Below are 16,140 nucleotides of genomic sequence, written 5' to 3'. Positions count from 1 at the left end.
TCAGGCTCCCCATGAGGAACACCAGTCTCTTGATACAGCAGGCGAAGCACCATGCTTTTGGAAATATGGCAGCACTCAAGGCCAGAATGGAGACTTCAGTTGTCTAAGCTTGTGTATGCATAGCTTCTGGAAGGTCTGCCTAGATGTACCCTTGCTTCCCTGTAGCTGCACAATTGTCAAGTTGCCAATGACATCAAAATTTAATCCTTTGTTTAGAGTCCTGTTATCCCACATCATAGAGCAGAACTGTTCATATTCATCACAAATCTCCGAAACCAATTAGTTGTAGGTTGTTTCCAAGCCTACCAATTACATGGCTGAAATGGGTGGCTTGATCCTGAAAGATACCAATCTAAATTTGTACAAAAAACAGATGATATGAGTTTAGGAGTAGGGATGTCTCGCTTTGAGTATCGTGTGCAGTTCTGGTTTTCTCATCTGAGGAACGACATTCTTGCTATTGATGTTCACCAGACTGATTCCTGGGATGGCAGGACTGACATATGAAGAAAGATTTGATCAACTGGGCTTGTACTCACTGGAGTTTAGAAGAATGAGAGGGAATCTTGTAGAAACATGTAAAACCGTGGTGGGATCTCTGCTGTTTGTGGGCTGTACAAATGAATTGGGGGAAAACATAGCTGGACTAATTAGTAAGTTTGCAGACGTTAGCGAGGAGAATTGCCAGAGGATACAACAGGATGTAGATCAATTGGAGGTATCGGCAGAAAAATGGCAGATGACGTTTAAACTGGATAAATATGATGTGACGCATTTTGGAAGATCAATTACAGGTGGAAATTATAAAGTGAATGGCAGAACCCTTAGGAATATTGATATGCAGAGAGATCTAGATGGGCAGGTCCACAGATCACTGAAGGTGGCAGGGCAGATAGATATGGTAGTAAAAATGGTCTATGGCATACTTGCCTTCATTGTAAGAGGCATTGATTAAAAGGGTAGACAAGTTATGCTGCAGCTTTATATAACTTTAGTTAGGTCACACTTAGAATATTACGTACACTTCTGGTCATCACACAACCAGAAGCATGTGGATGCTTTGTAGACGATACAGAAAAGGTTTACCAGGATGTTGCCTGGTATGGGGATTTTAGTTATGAAGAAAGGCATGATAGACTGGGTTTGTTTTCATTGGAATGCAGGAAGGGTGACTGACAGAAGTTTTATAAGATGGCATGGTTAGAGTGGAAAGTATGAGGCTTTTTCCCAGGGTGGTTGGGGGGGTCAATTACTAGGGGACCCAGGTTCAGGGTGCGATAGGGTAAATTTAAAAGACATGTACAAGGCATATTTTTTCACACAAAGGGTGTTGAGTGCCTGGAACGTGCTGCCGGACGAGGTGGTGGAAGCAGACACAATAGCAGCATTCAAGATGAATACATGAATAGGAAGGGAATAGAGGGATATAGATCCTGTAAGTGAACACAGTTTTAATATGGAAGGGAAAGTGAGTTGGTACAGACTTGGAGGCCCAAAGGGCCAAGTCCTGTGCTGTATTCTTTGTTCTTTGGGACTGGATAGGCTACATGCACAATTGCCACGGCTCTTGATCTGAGATCTCTGACGCTTGATTATAACCCTAAATCCAATCTCACTTCTGTGTCATCCTTAAAGTTCCTAGTCTCCTTTCCTTCATCTAACTATTGAACGTTCCCCTGTTGCTCCAATGGCTTTTCTGAGTCCCCAGCCGTCCAAGGCAACCCAACCCCTCCTGTCTCAACTTACTTTTGCAGTCTCATACAGCAGCCCTGTCTGCAGTATTATGTGGTTTGGGGCTCAAAATCCAAGACTGTTTGATTACATTAGATTAGGTTAGATTAGATTAGATTCCCTACAGTGTGGAAACAGGCCCTACCAGTCCACACCGCCCCATGAAGCATCCCACTATTACCCACACACCCCTGAACACTATGGGCAATTTTAGCATGGCCAATCCACCTAGCCTGCACATCTTTGGATTTGGGAGGAAACCGCAGCACCCAGAGAAAACCCATGCAGACGCGGGGTGAATGTGTAAACTTCACACAGACAGTCACCCAAGGCTGGAATCGAACTGGGTCTCTGGCGCTGTGAGGCTGCAGTGCTAACCACTGAGCCACCGTGCCACTCCAATGCACTGTTTGCATCATTGTGTTTGTGTAGGGCACTAATGCTCAGCGAGTGGTACACAGAAATAGCCACTCCTGGACTTAAGACCCAGTCAGTTATCAATGGTGTTGTTATCTCTGTTCATACTGTTTGTATGTATGTGTGTGCGTTTCTGTCTGTACATTACTGTTATATTTCATGATTGCAGTTTCCACTCAATGCTCTGATTGATTGGTCTGGTTTCAGATGGAGACATGCCAATACATAATGAAGAGGAGGTAATAGAGAACGGTCAGATCCAATCTTCAGAGACGGAGGAAAGGGTGCCTGAGCCTGTGTCAGGTGAAGTCGTAGCAGACAGTGCAACCCTCTGTACAGAATCAACAGATAAGCCAGGTGGTATTTGTCTCACAACAGAATCAGACTTATCTATCTTATCACACTAGATTGTGGCATTGTAAGCAGCTCGTAGTACGAATATATTTAGTGGACCATATTCTCAACATTACAAATTGTGGTAGCTTTATAAGTAGAGTAAATTATGACAAAGGCCAGTATGACAAGAGGTGCTGTTACAAATTGAATGTTTAGTTCTTTTGTTAATGGAGACTGAAGCTGGTGTTCTGCATTCTGAGCAGAACAGTGTTGAGTTATGTTGTTTTTCAGGGTGCAGAGAAGCAGCTAGGATTTAGCCTGTTTCTCCAACATAAGCTCTGAGTGAAGTCACATCATCAGGAACAAAATGTGAATTTATCAAAAGTGCTGTCAAATAATTTGACAGATATATAAAGCTTTTTTGTTTTGATAAACTATCAATTCAACTGACTAACTTATGTGATCCGTGACAGCTTCAAAGCTGTGCAGAACTAGTGGCTGCATGAATATTCCAAATGGTGTGCTGACCAAAAGTGGTTGAGATAGTGAGCTAGCAGGGTCTGCACATCATCGGCTGAATATTGTTGAGGAAACAATAGGGGGTGCAGAAAGTGTAGAACATTCTGGCCACTGCTGATCCTGGGAGACTGACTTGATTCTATGGCAATCAAACCAATAAAGGTAAATGTAAAGTCTCCATAGTCCTACCAGACTATAGGGCTGCTCCCTCATTAGAGAGAGGCAACTCAGGTGAAGGGAGAGGCTGTGAAGTAAAGTCTGTTACGGTAATTTAAGCTGTTGCGCGAATTGAACGCACACCGTTGGCATCACTCTGTGTTCCCCAGCCAAATAAATTAACTAATCCAAATGAGACCAAAAGTTAGGGTTCCTATTCCTCCAAGGTCAGTCACCCTGCTTCCACAGCTGTTGGCAGATTAAAGGGCTGGGCAGCTCTTCAGTCCCAGCCACACCAAAGGGAACACCGTCCATGGTGGAATCCGTGTGCAGCCCAGAGTAACCTTGGAAACATAGATAAGCTGCAGAGCTGGGCTGAGAGGTGGCAAATGGAGTTTAATGCAGACAAGTGTGAGGTGATGCACTTTGGTAGGAGTAACCGGAAGGCAAAGTACAGGGCTAATGGTAAGATTCTTAGCAGTGTAGATGAGCAGAGAGATCTCGGTGTCCATGTACACAGATCCTTGAAAGTTGCCACCCAGGTTGACAGGGTTGTTAAGAAGGCATACAGCGTTTTAGCTTTTATTAATAGAGGGATCGAGTTCCGGAACCAAGAGGTTATGGTGAAGCTGTACAAAGCTCTGGTGCGGCCGCACTTGGAGTATTGTGTCACCGCATTATAAGAAGGATGTGGAAGCTTTGGAAAGGGTGCAGAGGAGATTTACTAGGATGTTGCCTGGTATGGAGGGAAGGTCTTACGAGGAAAAGCTGAGGGACTTGAGGCAGTTTTCATTAGAGAGAAGAAGGTTGAGAGGTGACTTAATTGAAACATATAAAATAATCAGAGGGTTAGATAGGGTGGATAGGGAGAGCCTTTTTCCTAGGATGGTGACGGCGAGCACGAGGAGACATAGCTTTAAATTGAGGGGTGAAAGATATTGGACAGATGTCAGAGGTAGTTTCTTTACTTTGCCTGCAACGGCAGTAGATTCGCCAACTTTAGGTACATTTAAGTCGTCATTGGACAAGCGTATGGACGTACATGGAATAGTGTAAGTTAGATGGATTTGAGATCGGTCTGACAGGTCGGCACAACATCAAGGGCTGAAGGACTGTACTGTGCTGTAATGTTCTATGTTCTATTTTAAGTAGGCTTAATATCACAGGGACCGTCTGAAATGGCAAGTCAGTGTGAGTGAGCAGTGAAGGAGATGGTGGTAGGGGAGGACAGGGGAATATGTTTTCTTGGGGCTGTCCCTAGTCTTCAGGTGAGGCACAGACAGTGCCCAATTAGGATGACCCCCTTCCTCCTACAGCCTACAGGGACACTCCCAAGCTTTCTGAGTTAGCCTTCCCATATGGTACAGGTTACTTGCTAATGGTAGAGTGCCATTTTTATGGGCCATTAAGTGGCTTTTAATTGGCCATGTAAAGAACTCATTTTGCTTTTGTGCTAGGAGGCTGTTCTTCACCTTCTGTCTTGCTGAGAGAATTCAACATGATGGGGCAGACAATCGCACTGCACTGCCATTTACTTCCTGACTCTCTTTGCATCCGATAGTAATACTTCCGGGTTAATTTCATTCAATTAAGCACCCAGCAGTAAACAGCAACAGCAAGTACAATGATAGGAGAACAAACAGGAGACTGGAAGAACACAGCAAGCCAGGCAGCATCTGGAGGAGAGGAGCAGTCATCGTTTCGGGTATTACCTTTCACCAGTGTTTCGGATATTACCCCTCTTCAGTGGTAAGAGACCCTAGAAAAGGGCAAAATCAATGAGCATTCACTACAGAAACTTCCTCCCATCTGAATTAGTCTCAAACTAACTGGTGCTCCAGTTTCCTCCCACAGTCCAAAGATGTGCAGGCTAGGTGGATCAGCCATGCCAAATTGCCCGTAGTGTTCAGGGGTGTGTGGGTTATAGGGGAATGTGTCTGGGTGGGATGCTTCAACGGGCGGTGTGGACTTGTTGGGTCGAAGGGCCTGTTTCCACACTGTAGGAAATCTAATCTAATAATAAAAACTTTCAACATATCCTTTTGTTCCTTTCTCTCTCATGGACTTACCTTGATTCCCCTTAAATGCATTAATGCATACTTCATATGATAGAAATAACAGTGTGGAGCTGGAGGAACACTGCAGGCCAGGCAGCAGGAGAGGAATAGGAAAGCTGATTTTTCTGAAGGGTCCCAACCTGAAAAGTCAACTTTCTTCTCTGTGATGCTGCCTGGCCTGCTGTGTTCGTTCAGCTGCACACTGTGTTATCTCAGACTCCAGCATTGGCAGTTCTTACAATCTCTTATAAATTAGAAAGCTGCACATTCTTAGTATTAGATTAGATTCCCTACAGTGTGGAAACAGGCCCTTTGGCCCAACACGTCCACTCTGCCCCTTGAAGCATCCCACCCAGACCCATTCCCCTATAGCCCACACACCCCTGAACACTACAAGCAGTTTAGCATCGCCAGTCCACCTAGCCTGCACAACTTTGGATTGTGGGAGGAAACCCACGCAGACATGGGGAGAAAGTGAAAACTCCACACAGACAGTTGCCCGAGGCTGGAATTGAACCCAGGTCCATGGTGCTGTGAGGCTGCAGTGCTAACCACTGAGCCACCGTGCCGCCCTGTTTAACTGGTGATGTTTCTCTTGAGTTCATCATTAGATTTATTAGTGACTATCTTACATTTACGAACAATAGTTTTGGAAAGCTGAAATGAGTAAACTATTGGCAGGTTATTCCAGGCGAGCCAGGCAGTAATAGCATTCCAACTGAAAATGTAGAAAAATCTGCTTATAACGAGGATGGATATTGTATTGAAAGACTATAACACAAACATAGCTTTGCAAGCTTAAAATGAACATTGCATTCAATGTGGTGGGTGTGTGTGATCTTAGCCAGAAATACAATCTGTACATGATGCTGTGCTAGCAAATCAGCCATTTAAGGCCTTAAGTATCTTAAATAGAAGTTCATCCTTTTGTATTTGTACATTTGGAATATTGTAATGTCAACAAAACTCTTTTGATGCTTGCTTTACCAAATTAGCTTGCTCTAAGTACAGCTGAAAACCAGTGGCAATTAAAAGGATGACTGCGGGCTGTGACTAAAAGCTTTAAAAAAAGACTTGTGATATTTAAGTCATGGGGTGCAGGTCTGCTCCTACTGGTTCCACATTAAAATGACAAACTGAAGCTTCGTCTCTCCTTGCCATCACCAATTCAACCTGTTTCTTGATTGTCATTCTACTGCTAAGATTAGCTGGAGGTCAATGCTAATAAACCAATAATCAAGGAAATTTGAGAGTATTTAATTAACATCCGTCCTCCTTCATCACTGCAATAGATTCCTGATACTGTTAGAAAAAGGTTTGCCATCACTTTTCAAGAAAAACCAGAGGACAAGCAATACGTTCTCACCTTGCTGGCAATATCAATGTCTTGTTCGTATTTCCTTGATCTTTTATTCCTTGTGTTAATTTTCAATTCAATTCTGTTGGATTGATAGCAAATACGGAAAACATTCAATGCATTCTTGCATTTAATAAATTTTAGTTGTGTTTTAAGTAGTACTTAAGAGCATAAGAACTAGAAGCAGGAGTAGTAAATTCAGCTCCTTAAGCCTGCTCGACCATTTCATATTATCATGGCTGATTTCATCTTGGTCTCAATTTGATTTTTCTGTGTACTGTCTGCAACCATTCAACCCAACGCTAATTAAAAATCTGTCTGCCCATCTCCTCCTTAAATGTACTAAATGTTCTAACATCCACCACAGTCTGGGGGAGTGAATTCCACACACTCCTGACCCTTTGAAAGAAGTAATTTCTCCTCAACTTTGTTTTAAATCTGCCACCTCTTATCCTTATTAAATAACTCTTACCAATTTTTATTCAACAATGACTCTTACCAATGTTTATAGATGCAACATAGAAAGCATCCTATCCAGATACACCACAGCTTGGTATTGCAGCTGCTGTGCCCGAGACTGCAAGAAATTAGAGAGAGTTGTGAATGCATCCCGGTCCATCACGAAAACCAGTCTGCCTTCCATTGACTCCATTTATATTTCCCGCTGCCTTGGGAAAGCAGCTGATATAATCAAAGACCTCCCAATTCTGTTGTTGTGTCTTCCAGCTTCTTCCATTGGGCAGAACATACAAAATTTTAAAAACACGCATCAACAAATTCAAGAATAGCTTCTTCCGCGTGTTATCAGACTTTTGAATGTACCTCTCAAATATTAGAGTTGATCTTTCTCTGCATCTTTTCTATATTCTGCATTCTGGTCCATTACCCTGATTTACTCAGGTAAGATATAATTTGTCAGGAAAGCTCATAAATCGATACCTTTCACTGCATCTTGGCACGTGTAACACTAATAAGTCAAATCAAAAAAGGATGACCTTTCATTCTAGCTTGCCCTAAATGAGGAAGCACAATCTCTACATGGTCGGCACAACATTGTGGGCTGAAGGGCCTGTTCTGTGCTGTACTGTTCTATGTTCTATGTTCTATGTTCTATCTACTTTATCAATCCTGTTTAGCATCTTGTATATCTTAATTGGATCTTTTCTCAATCTTCTAAGCTCCAGACAGTCTTGGCCTAAACTGCTCAATCTCTCTTTGTAAGACAAATCCCTCATTTCTGGAATCAATCTAATGAACCTCCTCTGAACTGCCTCCAATGCAACTACATCCCTCCTCTCACCATAAAAATATGTCCCCTAGTCTTGAAATCCCACACCCCAGGGAAAAGACTCCTGCTGTTCACCTTATCTATGCTCCTTGTTATTTTATAACCCTCTACAAGGTTACCTCTCAAACTCCTACACTCCACAATCACTCTATCTCTTGCCGTTAAGCCAATTTTGTTTCCACTTGGCAAGCTAACCCTGAATCCCATGTGATTTAACTTCAAAGTCCAAGCAAACATTGTTTACCGCTCTGCCTTCATCAATTTTCTTGGTTACTTTCCCAAAAAACTCAAACAAGTTTGTAAGACACGGTTTCCCTCACGCAAATCCATGCTGACAATCACTGATCATTCCTTGTCTCTCCAAATGCACGTAAATCCTATCTTTCAAAATCACTTCTAACAACTTATCACCACTGAAGTCGGATTCACAGGTCTATAGTTTCCAGGCTTCTTTTTACATCCTTTCTTAAACAAAGGCACAACGTTAGCCTCTCTCCAGTCGTTCAGTGCCTCTCCCATATTTATAGATGGATTTATAGATTTCTTCATGGTAAAAATTGATACGAAATGTTCATTTAACATCTCTCCCATTCCCTAAGGTGAAACACAAAGTTGATCTCTTTCATCTTTAAGGGACCCTACTCTCTCTTTAGTTGTTATCTTGCTGTTAATGTACTTGTAGAATTTTATTGGATTATCTGTAACATCATTTGCCATGGCTATCACATATCATCTTTGCCTTCCTGATCTCCCTCTTAAGAATGCCCAAACACTCTTTATACTGTTCAAGAGATTCATTTGAACCCAGTTGTTTATATCTGATATATGATTCTTTTTTATCTATCACCAGAACCTCAATATCTGTATTCATCCGTTGTTCTCTAATCCTACCAGCCTTATCTTTCACTCTAACAGAAACATAATGAGTCTGAACTCTCATTATCACACTTTGAAAACCTCCCACTTATCAGATGTCCCTTTATCTACGAACAGTCTACTCCAATTAATTCTTGAAAGAACTTGTAGATGTATCCATTTCTAAATTTCTTATTTCTTCGTTACAAATAACTTTTCCATCTATTTTAGTGGCATCTACAAATTTGGCTCCAGTTCTTTCTACCTGTGCATCCAAACCATTAGTATAGATTGTAAATAGCTGTGCTCTGGGGACTGAACCCTGTGGCTGCGCACTAGTCACATCTTGCCGGCCAGAGAAAGGCCCATTTATCCTGGCTTTCTGTTGATTAGCCAGTGCTCTATCCAAGCTAACCCCGTCTGACCACGTGTATAACCTTTTGTGCAGCACCCTATCAAATGCTTTCTGGAAGTCCAGATATACTACATCAGTAGGATCTCTGATATTGATCTTTACAAATGAAAGAGTGGGATACAAGACATCTTCTGCGCACTGAACTAAGATATACAAATTACATTGCATGATTTCAAACAAATAATCTTGTGTCCGTTTGCCTGTGTAAATGATTTGATTATTTTTACCTTTACTGCACTCTTCTATATTCTCATGGAATTGAATTTTCAGCCCCTGATCGGCACACAGATGCAGAGGTTTACGCCAAGTAGTCAACATTCCATTTCTCTAACTCCATTTCACCTCTTGGCCTGTTTTTGGGAGGCCCGTGCAAGTGGTGGTAGTCTTTGGAGGCATTTAAAGGCCAATTATGGCCTCCTATTTGAGATGAATTGAAATTTTCTTGTCAGCCTCCATGACCTATAGGCAGTGAGGAAAATGTCGCTATTGGAGCGTCCACTAACTCTATCATAGTCAGGCTTACAGACCTTCCTGCCTTCTTGAGTTCAGTTGCTGCAATAGGTCACTCTGAGGAAGGATCTCTCCCTTAGATCATAGAATCCCTACAGTGTAGAAATAGGCCTTTTGGCCCAACAATTCCACACCAACCTTTGGAGCATCCCGCCCTGATCCAGCCCCCTGTTGCCCAGCTAAGCTACACATCCCTGAACACTATGGCCAATTTAGCACAGCCAGTTCACCCAGCCTGCACATCTTTGGACTGTGGGAGGAAACCAGAGCACCTGGAGGGAACCCATGCAGACACGGGGAGAATGTGCAGACTCCACACAGACAGTTGTCCCAAGGTGGAATCAAACCTGCATCCCTGGTGTTGTGAGGCAGCAGTACTAACCACTGTGCCACCCTGGTGTTTTACTTTATACTTCAAAATGTTTGAGATAGCGAGTCCCTTTATTGTGGGATACCGCTCTCACTTACCTGCTTGGGCATTCTGCTGCTATTTCCATGCTGGGTGCAGCATCCTACTGCCCTCCAGCTAGAAATCTAATACTGGTCATATTAGTTCTCCATTTTGAAATATAGGAGATAAATCAGATGAGTATGTCTCATTTACCACTTTCACTGGTTATCCCTTCTGGTTTGAAGTCCACCTTTAATATACAACAAACTTGCCCTCTGACCATAATCGGTTAATTTCGCATAAATCACATTGAATTACTATGTCCCGCGCAGCAGAGACATCTGAACCCCAATCAAACTTGTAAGGTGGAATTCTGAAGCCACAAGGAAAATCCTTTCCTTGATGTCTGTCTTCAAAGTTTAAAAAAAAAACCTCCTTTAATCAGCAAGTCTTTGTTAATTAATATTCCTGATAAGAGATCTAATGCAAAAGGAATACCTCAGAAGTTGAGTATAAAGTTGGTAGGATCTGTATAATTTTCAGTAGCCCCCATGGGTTTCCATCCCTGAGTAACCAGAATCTCAGCACCAGAATTTTTAAAATGCTTATTTTCTGGCTATCCTTCCAAGAACAAACTCATCTATAGATGACACATATCAGAAATGCCCATGTGTGTGCTTATGAATTGCCCATGTTTGTCTAACCTCTTTTAGAATCTTGGTCAATATTCAAATTTTCAGTACAGGAATGTTAATTAGATTTAGGTGTTCTATTTAATCATTTGCTGTTATACATACTGTTTAAAGCTTTTTAACCTTACTGAACTTTTTGCAGAATTAGTTGAACGCTGAATTTCTTTACTTTTCTATTTTAAACATTACAAATTCTATTTGTGTCTCTAGCTGCTGAAGAAAGCCCCACAGATAATAGGACATTAGTCCCTGAGAAGCACACACCAGCTAAACCACAATTGCTACTGCCCTCTAAAAAGTCTGCAGCTTTTCACTGTGACCTTAAGGAAACCCCTTCAAAGCAACAATCCTATGCTAAACAACCCCCTGCCCTACCTCCAAAACCACTATCGAGGATTGCCAACCATATCACCGGTAAGTTCTGATCACCTGGCTTTTAAGGCTTCACACCAATAAATTTGCATTTTTTCTAATTATGACTGTGTTATATAAGGTAACTTGTCCACCTATGTAGAATTTAAATTGAATGTTTTTTGAAAGAATTTCTGCATTGCTTCTGGGTATTTGTAGATTCAGGTGGCCTAACAAGAAAAGAAATTAGATTGCGTACATGCACAGTTATAATTTAAACATTTTGTAGAACTGTTTCCTCTTTCAACAGCACCCTGTTAAACTTATATGTGTGATGCAGATGCTTTACCCTTTTCTATACTGTGCATATCAGAGGAGTTAGTAAGAACATTGATCATAGTTTGTGATTTACTAAATTTTGTACTGTTACACAACATGGATGTAAGTTTGCTCGCTGAACTGGAAGGTTCGTTTTCAGACGTTTTCCTTCTTTTGTGAATGTTATGCCAGTAAGGGTATTATTGATGGTCTTGAAGGTTTCCTCTAATTTGTTTTGTTTAGTGATGACAAAGGTGTCATCCACGTAGCGGACCCAAAGTTTGGGTGTCTACAGGAAAACAACACACACGGACCAAATACTGAACTATAGAAGCAACCATCCCAACACCCACAAACGAAACTGCATTAGAACATTGTTTCAACGAGCCACCACACACTGCAGCACAGAGGAACTACGAAGAGCAGAAGAAAATCATCTATACAGAGTATTCAAAAAGAACGAGTACCCAGAGAACACAGTCCGCTGATTTCTCAGCAACAAACCCAAACAGACAGACAAAACGTGCCCAGAAGCCATAACCACTCTCCCCTACATCAAAGACGTTTCTGAAATGACTGCCAGACTACTCAGATCTCTTGGCATCATGGTAGCCCACAAATCCACCAACACACTAAAACAGCAGCTAATGAATTTAAAAGACCCTATACAGACAACAAGCAAAACGACTGTCATTTACAAAATACCTTGCAAGAACTGTGACATACACTACATTGGACAAACAGGCAGAAAGCTAGCCACCAGGATACATGAACATCAACTAGCCACAAAAAGACATGACCCACTATCACTAGTATCCTTACATACAGATGAGGAAGGGCACCACTTTGACTGGGACAACACATCCATCCTGGGGCAAGCCAAGCAGAGACACGCACGAGAATTCCTGGAAGCATGGCAATCCAACCGAAACTCCATCAACAAACACATTGATTTGGAGCCCATCTACCACCCTCTGAGAAAAAGAACAGGAAATGACATCACCAACGCAGGAAATGACATTACCAACCCAATAAAACCTAAACAGATAAATAGAAAGCGGGACATAACATCAGCGCTTCATCGGAGGCTCACTGATGATGTTACCTAGAATGGTGACGGATTGTCTGGGAATGAACCTTCCAGCTCAGTGAACCAGCTTACATCCAGAACAAAATAAAGACCCACTCTTTTGTGGACCGAGAAGAGGCGAGCGTGAATGTGTTGGAGGTCGAAGGAAGAGATCGGGTTGGCTGTGCACCCTTGCAACCGGTGGATCTTAATGCTGGCTTTGGCCTAACGCTGGTTCAGGGGAGCAGCCAACCTGCAACGATGGCTGCGGCGAGTGCTCGTGCCCCGGATCAGGGGTTCTGGAACACCATCCGCGTTTCCGTGAAGAAGGTGGATGAAGGTGCCCTGTGGACCGCACCTTCTTCATGAAGAGGGTCCTATTTGACTGTTGTGGGTTCGCTGCTGCGGACATTTACTGCCCGCAGGATTTCCCTGGAGGAAGTTTCTACGATGTAATCTTCAGGAACACCAAGCTTTGTGAGTGCTTCCTGGAGGTTTTCAAGGAAAAAGGAGGTGAGGGCCCCCTCTCTGTACTGACCGCCGTCCCGCTGTTCATGATGCCGGTGCAGAGGAGCCGTATGGTCACTGTACACATGTGCAACCCGCATGTGCCAGCAGCTGATGTCCTGAACTTCCTTGGAAGGTACGTGAAGGTGGAAGGGGACCTAACCAACATAATGGACCCCTTTGGGATCTGGACAAGTAAAAGGCAAGTCAGGGTGACGCTGAGGATGGGCGCGGACGGGAACATCATACACCCACCGTCCAGCTTCGCGATCGGCGGGAGCAAGGGCTACCTGACCTACGCAGGGCAACCCAAAGTCTGCCATGCCTGTGGTAGGTCAGGTCACGTGGCAGCCGACTGCAAAGTCACCATCTGCAGGAACTGCAGGGAGGAGGGACACCTTGCGAAGGATTGCCCAAAGGAAAAAAGCTGCGACCTTTGCGGGGAAGCGGGCCACATCTACAGGGCATGCCCGCGGCGGGGGACCACCTACGCCCAGGTCGCCGGCAGGTGCAATGCGGGGCAAGCCCCCCCGGAGGACAAGAAGGCACCAGGCCCCTGCAAGGACCCCCCTAGTGTGCAGGAGGGCCCAGCCCCGCAGGATGGACCCGAGGCCAGCAAAGTACCGCTGCAGGCTCTGCTCCCCACACCCCCGACAACCCGGTGTCGAGGGACGAGGCAACAGGTGACCCAGGGGCGTGGACGACGGTCCGGAAGGCGAGGAGGAAGGCGTGCTGGAGGGCCCCAGCTCTGCAACCATCAGGCAACTACAGGGGGGCTATAAGAGCTCCTCTGACGAGGGGGATTCGGAGGAGGCCCTGGAGGGCCCCCTGGAACCTGCAGGCGGGAAGCAGGAAACAACGTGCCCCCAACCTGACCCAGAGCTGGACTCTCCTGCCTCCGGACCCCCCGATGTGGGCATGCTACCTGGAAGGCAGCACGGACGGTTTCCTGAGCCCGGAGAGCGTCCAGCAGATAGCCCAGGCAATGGGCATGAAGGGACAGATGGAGGAGCTGGACCTTGGACTCGGGGAGGGTACTGCGGTCACTGCCCACAATGGGGGTACGAGTTGCGAGCGTTAATGTGCGCAGCGTCAAGTCCACCGCAAGATGTGTGTCCATGTTGGCCTACCTGACCACCGTCAAGGCAGACCTCCTGTTTCTGCAGGAGTGCGGGATACCGCACCTCAGCAGGTACGGGAAATGGTCAGGCGCCTGGACCTGTGGGCCTTCGATCTGGTCGGGGGTAACAACTGTCGCTTCTCAGGTCTGGCTATTCTGCTGCAGGGGCGCAACTTTACCATCTCTCAAGTTCAGGAGGTGGTGGGGGGGGGCGCCTCCTAGTGGCTGATGTCACCTACAGGAACGCTCCCCTGAGGCTGATCAATGTGTACGCCCCAGCAGTACGGAGTGAGCGGTTGGCCATTCTGCAGCGGTTTCCACCCCTGCTGGCTACATCCAGGCCATTCATCCTAGGCGGAGACTTCAACTGCATCATCCGGCGTGGGGACAGCGGGTGAGGGGAGTGAACTGGACGTCACGTCCAGATTCCTGATGGGCACGATGAAAGACGCCAAGCTGCTCGACGTCTTCAGCACCCCTACAGATGGAGCGCAGCGGAGATGCACCTGGTCGTGGCCAGACGGATCTATCCGCTCAAGGATAGACTTCCTGTTTGTCTCATGGGCGTTCTCGGTCAGGTCCACCGGCGTCGAGCTGATGTTCTTCTCTGACCACTGCTTCCTGCTAGCCGACTGTCACTTACAGGACGACCAGCAGGCCAGCAAGGGGACGTGGAAGCTCAACACGACTCTGTTGATCCCAGAGAACATCGAGGAGCTTAAGAGGGAGTATGCCGGTTGGAGAACTGTGAAACCCCTCTTTGAGTCTCCGTGCGACTGGTGGGAGACAGTGAAGGAGAACATCAAGAGGTTCTTTGTCCTCAAGGGTGTTCGGTAGGCGAGAAAGAGGCGGGGAAAGCAGTCGTGCCTCCAGAAAAAGATGCAGAACCTGCTCCTTCTGCAGTCGATGGGCATCGATGTCACGGAGTACCTGCGCGAGGTGAGGGGTCAGCAAGCCTCGCTCTTTGCTGCGGAGACTTCCAGGATAATCTTCCGGTCCAGGGTCTGCTCCGTGGAGCAGGATGAGACGTGCTCGCGTTTCTTCTTTCAGAAGGTGCACAAAGAGAGCTCTGTGCTTAGCCGGCTGAAGGAGGACAATGGCTCGGTGACGTCGTCTCGGCCTGACATTTTGAGGATCAGCAGATCCTTCTATGCCGGACTGTACGACACAAAGCCCACGGACAGCACGGCCTCCGAGTCGTTCCTGTCGTCTATCACGGAGGTCTTAGACAACGGCACGAGGGAGTGGCTGGACCGGCCGATATCCCTGGATGAGCTGACCAGAGCCCTCAAGTCCTTTGAGAGGAATAAGACTCCCGGGAGCGACAGCTTACCGGTCGAGCTGTATTCCGCTCTGTGGGACCTGGTCAGCCAGGACCTGCTGGAGGTGTACGATAGTGCGCTTCAGGCAGGGGAAATGTGCAAGTCCATGAGGAAGGGCATCATCACCCTCATTGACAAGAGGAAGGGGGAGAGGGAAGAAATTAAGAATTGGCGTCCCATTTCACTATTGAACGTGGACTACAAAATCCTGGCCAAGGTCATAGCCAACCAGGTCAGGTCTATCCTGGAGTCAGTGATTCACCCTGACCAAACCTGTGCTGTGCCGGGCAGGAAGATCTCTGAGAGCCTTATGCTCATCAGGGATACGATCGCCTACGTGCACGACAGGCGGGTGGACACCTGCCTCATCAGCCTGGACCAGGAGAAGGCCTTCGACAGGGTCTCTCATGCTTACATTGGGTTTGGGGAGGGCATCCGCAATTGGATCCGGCTGCTCTACACCAACATCATCAGCACAGTCTCGATCAACGAGTGGGAATCGGACAGTTTTCCCGTCAGATCTGGAGTCAGGCAGGGCTGCCTGCTCTCTCCTGCCTTGTTCGTGTGCTGTGTGGAGCCCTTCGCTGCATCCATCAGGAAGGACGTGAGCCTGAAGGGCGTGACTATCCCAGGCAGCAGAGGCCTTCAGGTCAAGACCTCCCTGTACATGGACGATGTCGCCATCTTCTGCACCGATCGTCGGTCGGTGAGTAGGCTGTTGGACATCTG

At 45.7% G+C, this 16,140-nt stretch overlaps 1 protein-coding gene across 10 annotated transcripts in view; it reads left to right on the top strand.

The window, feature by feature from the left end:
- phactr1 (phosphatase and actin regulator 1) overlaps positions 1-16,140 on the top strand; it is a 537,086-nt gene that overhangs the window by 434,221 nt on the left and 86,725 nt on the right. For 9 of the 10 annotated variants that reach the window (XM_059653713.1, XM_059653702.1, XM_059653707.1 and 6 more), the window contains 2 exons: positions 2,356-2,505; positions 10,935-11,138. In XM_059653713.1, coding sequence (XP_059509696.1) covers positions 2,356-2,505; positions 10,935-11,138 — 354 coding nt within the window. The remainder of the gene's footprint in view (positions 1-2,355; positions 2,506-10,934; positions 11,139-16,140) is intronic. The other variant, XM_059653742.1, reaches the window with a different exon arrangement.

The sequence above is a fragment of the Stegostoma tigrinum genome, chromosome 2, assembly GCF_030684315.1.
Source record: "Stegostoma tigrinum isolate sSteTig4 chromosome 2, sSteTig4.hap1, whole genome shotgun sequence".
NCBI lineage: Eukaryota > Metazoa > Chordata > Chondrichthyes > Orectolobiformes > Stegostomatidae > Stegostoma > Stegostoma tigrinum.
This window is presented reverse-complemented; position numbering and strand designations above follow the sequence as displayed.